At 37.4% G+C, this 5,044-nt stretch overlaps 1 protein-coding gene across 1 annotated transcript; it reads left to right on the top strand.

The window, feature by feature from the left end:
* Positions 1-2,740: 2,740 nt before the first annotated feature.
* Positions 2,741-3,938, top strand: NPY2R (neuropeptide Y receptor Y2). The gene has a single exon (XM_018559713.1). It carries the CDS (start codon positions 2,769-2,771, stop codon positions 3,936-3,938), a length of 1,170 nt encoding a protein of 389 aa, XP_018415215.1. The 5' UTR covers positions 2,741-2,768.
* Positions 3,939-5,044: the final 1,106 nt, after the last annotated feature.

Raw genomic sequence — 5,044 nt, 5'->3', positions numbered from 1 at the left:
GGTTACGTTATCTAGTTTGTAATTTTTTGATGTTCATATAGTTTAGAAAATATTTTCGGAAAGGCTATGCTATATGAAAGTCTGTGCCTTTAAAGCAGTGCTGCCCTGTTTATTTTGTAGTCTGGCACAAAAAAAGGAGTATGAGTGCAGTGACTTCAAGGGGGTGATTTACTAACCCAAACACACGCACGCACCAGGTGCGTGTGATTTTCACACAGCAAAACGTATTTATCAACCAAAAAGTCTCTAAAAGCATATTTCCACTAATGCCATACATGGAAAAATCATGCACATGATGCATATATAATGCTGCTTCACAGTTTAGACAAAAATGGTTAGCTCATGCATTTACATTCCTTCATTCATCAACGCAAGCAACACAACATAGAGCTAATTTACACAACATCACCTTGCAATTCATGCCTGGCTTTGCACAACACACCTGCTGGGTGTGTACACACTACAAAGGTGTTTAGATTCCACCCATAGATCATGCTGGGAGGGAACACACTACAGAGGTGTATACATGTTCGTGGTGTGTTTAAAAGGTTAGTAAATCAACTCCCAAGTGTCAGATCTGCCATTGTTCTGGCTCAATAAAGATGTGTAACATGTAAACATGCAAAAATGGGGGAACCCAAAGTGGATTGGTCACCAAAATATCACAGTGTATATGTGTTTGGATTATATTGGAATTTATCAAATGTTGGATGTGATCCTAGGAGGCACTGGGGGCAAGACCTCACAGCAAGGATTTGGTGTTCAAAACTAATAACATTATAACATTTTGAATCCCCCTATAAATAGCTATTAAAAGCCACAGTTTCTAAAGCAAGCAAAATACTTTCTTGTATTAGAAGGGGTATAGACTCCAGAGATAGAGACATGCTCCTGCCCCTGTACAAAGCATTCGTAAGACCTCATCTGGAATATGCAGTTCAGTTTTGGGCACCAGTTTCTTGTTGCTAGATATCATTAGGTGTAAGATCAAAGATGTCCCGAGTTAGTGGGAAAATGTAATTCTACATATACAATAAATGTTTACTGTGCAGAATATTTCATACATCAAACACAATATAAACCATTCATGCTTATAGTTTGCCCTAGCTTTTAAAGGAGAACTATGGGGTCAGGGCTTTTCCCCATAGTTCTCCTAAGGGTCAAGGGAGAACACAAACTAGTGTTCTCCCGTGACCCAAAGCTCAGTATACCGCTAGCTACAGCTCGCGCCGCAATACTGTCTGGTTTCACCCAGCTGCGGGATTGACAGCTGGCTCTGCCTATCAAGATCTTACAGGGGAGAATCCCTGCAGGGAGTCGTGAGTGACAGTCACGGCTCTCTGCAGGGACAGGATCGAGAAGTGAGCGAGCGACAGTATGTGTTCGCTCACTTCCCGATCTACTGAGCCGACCTGTGACAGTTTCATTGTCACAGGTTGGCTCAGATTGTGAAGCTGAGTGAAAATCACTCGCCTCATAATTCTCCTTTAAGCAAATATGCTTTAAATATACCTTAGTGGCAGTGTGCACCTAGCAGCCTATGACCAAGAAAAAAAAAAGAAGGTTTAGTCCTCTGCTTAGCTAGATTACATAGCAACCATACACTCTGTAATATTACTTTGTTGTTTGTGTGTGGCTTTGCCATATTAGATCAGAGAATTGCATTGTATGTTAAGAATGAAGGTCAATCAATTATCGGTTAGCTTTAACAATTCAACTAATTTTAATCATGTCAACACACAGCTTTTTTTTTTAGTTTTGGAAAAGCTCCAGATGGGTTATAACAGCCACAAGGCTTTTACTTTTGTCTGTGATTACATCTTATTCACCTATTACCTGGCACCAGTTACTGGCACAGGAAATGAATGCAAATCTCTTTAAAGGGTGTCATATACCAATAATAAATCTGCCTGAGATTATAACCCACTTCCTTAATGTTTTTTTGTTATATTGCTGTTTGGGTTAATTTTCCCTTTCAGGTCCTGCTCAGGTGCATGTTGTCAGAACAGGAAATGAAGAGAGATCTTTGCAATGGGGACACAGCAATGAAACCCTGATAGAGGATCACATTGCCCCACTGTTATGGCACCTTTGAGCTCAAAAAGCAAATTCCAGCTTTTTTATCTGTGAAAATGTGTATGAAATATATGTAACAGCTACAAATAAAATAAATGATTTGCATACCTAATGAACACATAATGCTTAGGGACAATAACAATGATGTCCTAGGGCTTCACAATGTCTTTACCAAAGTATAATATTATGGTCATAATACAATTTACAAAGGTATCATTTATATTTCATGTATATTTTCATGAGATCTAAATAAAATTACATAGACATCTGTTTGGCCTCAGCTGTGTAATTATGTGCCTCCTTTTTTCTCAATGCGCTCTGATCCCCTGAATTCTGACCTGCCTATGTGTAAATAATAATAGAATCTATAACAAATTATAGTCTTGTGTTATAAACAACGTGTCTGTGTCCTTAGTGGCAAGTTTGCTTCCATTGCATTGAGATATTTTAAATCGCATGATGAGCAAGATTAATTATGCCCTTAGCTCCAGTCATGACTTCCGTTGCATGCAAGGTGTTTTCAGAATTTTAATTATCCAACTGTCAATAATGTGATTTGGCTTTAAAATCTGACCTCTACATTCTAAGCTGAACAAAATGCACTCAAACGTGACTTTTAGCCTATCTATAATTATACCTTTATTTGTCTTTTTTATAGGACATTCCAATCTCGTAGCCCAGAAAGCTGCACAATGAAAAGTGGAATGCTTTTATTAGAGAAGGAAGAGAATAGTACAGAAGACATGAAAGTGGAAATGCATACATGGCTATACGTCCCAGGACAGACAACTCCTTACAACGAAATGGCTTCCAAACCTGAGTTGATAGACATAACCAAACTCATCAGTGTCCAGATAATTTTAATCTTGGCATACAGTTCCATCATTTTGTTGGGTGTGGTAGGCAACACCCTTGTAATCTATGTAGTTATCAAGTTCAAAACCATGCGCACTGTCACAAACTACTTTATTGTCAACCTAGCTGTGTCAGACTTAATGGTGAACACTCTGTGTCTCCCTTTCACATTGGTCTACACTCTGCTGGATGAATGGAAATTTGGAACTGTATTGTGCCATTTGGTGACCTATGCTCAAGGTCTCGCTGTTCAAGTATCCACCGTCACGCTCATGGTGATTGCTCTTGACAGACATCGATGCATCGTATATCATCTAGAAAGCAAAATCTCTACAAAAATTTGCTTTATGATTATTGGCGTCACATGGGCTTGTAGCGCTGCACTTGCTAGTCCACTTGCAATTTTTAAGGAATATTCACTTATTGTTATTTCACCAGATTTTCAGATTCAGGTTTGTTCAGAAAAGTGGCCAGCAGGACAGCTAAATTACAGCACCATTTACAGCATTTCAATGTTGTTGATTCAGTATATTTTACCATTAGCTATTATATCATATGCCTACATTAGGATATGGACTAAACTGAAGAACCATGTCAGCCCAGGGGGTGGAAATGATCATTATCACCAAAGAAGACGTAAAACAACTAAAATGTTGGTTGCTGTGGTGGTAGTGTTTGCAGTATGCTGGCTGCCATTCCACGCCTTTCAACTTGCAAGTGACATTGACAGCAAGGTCCTGGACTTAAATGAATACAAACTAATTTATACAATATTTCATGTGATTGCCATGTGTTCTACGTTTGCCAACCCAATCCTTTATGGGTGGATGAACAACAATTACAGAACAGCTTTCCTTACAGCTTTCAAATGTGAGCAAAGGATGGATTCAATACACCCTGAAGTTTCCGTAGCCTTTCAAGCCAAGAAGAAACAGTTACAAGTCAAAGAGATTAATGGTCCAACATGCAATTATGAGACTTCTTGCAACCAGCCAACTAATGTATAATGCTACAGTGGCAAAACAACAATATTTATTCAGAAACAATTAATCAAATGTAATCTAAAGACTAAAATTAGATCTTCTGAAGCTACAGTTTAAAGTCAGCTACATCAGTTGTCAGAGAACCTATTGATGAAATACAAACACTGGCTGATGCCAGTGTTTACGAGTATATATTTGATGCAACGTTAAAGAATAGTGCAGTAACAATAAGACTGTGTGGCTTTAATGATAAAACTTTTTCAAAAAAGAAAAAAGTTTAACCACAAGACATGAAATTCATGCCCAAATGACCTTTACCCAAATGACCTTCATATTGTGCCTGAAGTACAGAAATGCTTTACAAAATATTATAATGACAACTATACCTGCACTGAGACAATACATCTACTTGGTCCGATTGGAAGTAAGACAAAATGCTCAATAGTAATACAGCACTGAGCATACTTTCATCAGATTAGATCAATTAAAATCAGCTATGTTCCCTGAGTCAACATTTATAGAGCCAGTTTGGCTGCTAGTTTATTTTGTTTTAAAAGTTTGCCAGGTACTGTGCTTTTAAAGGAAAGCTCTACTTTGGCTAAAAAAAAAACAAACAAACAACAATTATACAGTGTCATGTATGTCATTTATTGTTATTAAAAATTACCTTTATATTTCCAACTGCAGCTGCTGTGGGGGGTTTAAAAATAAAAATAAAAATATTGCTTCTTTGTAAAATGTTATACTGGAAGCATTCTAAACACTGTATGTATAAAAAAACTCCCCTTCAAAAAAAGTTATTTTCTTACATTATCCATACCTAGAGTAATGGGGACATTGACACTTTTCTTTTTACCACGAGGTTTGTTCATGCAATTATAATAAAAGCTGACCATCCCATTCGGAGATCAGTTTGAAAAATGAAGTGGTAAGATAATCTGCAATTTGTTCAGAAGAGAAAAGTATGAATCTTGAAAAAGATTACTAAAATCCTTGTAATGTATAGAGTTTACCTGGTGGGTAATGCTATTTTCTAAGTAAAAGTGGAGTTGCACTTTAAAGCCATTTACCTACTGAAGACCAACTTGTGTGGTCATATAGTGAGTGTCATCATATAACATCATGGCTTA

Source organism: Nanorana parkeri, unplaced genomic scaffold, assembly GCF_000935625.1.
Source record: "Nanorana parkeri isolate BGI_ZX_2015 unplaced genomic scaffold, ASM93562v1 scaffold413, whole genome shotgun sequence".
NCBI classification, from domain to species: domain Eukaryota; kingdom Metazoa; phylum Chordata; class Amphibia; order Anura; family Dicroglossidae; genus Nanorana; species Nanorana parkeri.
The sequence above is the reverse complement of the archived record's forward strand: the minus strand, read 5'-3'. Positions and strand labels throughout refer to the sequence as shown.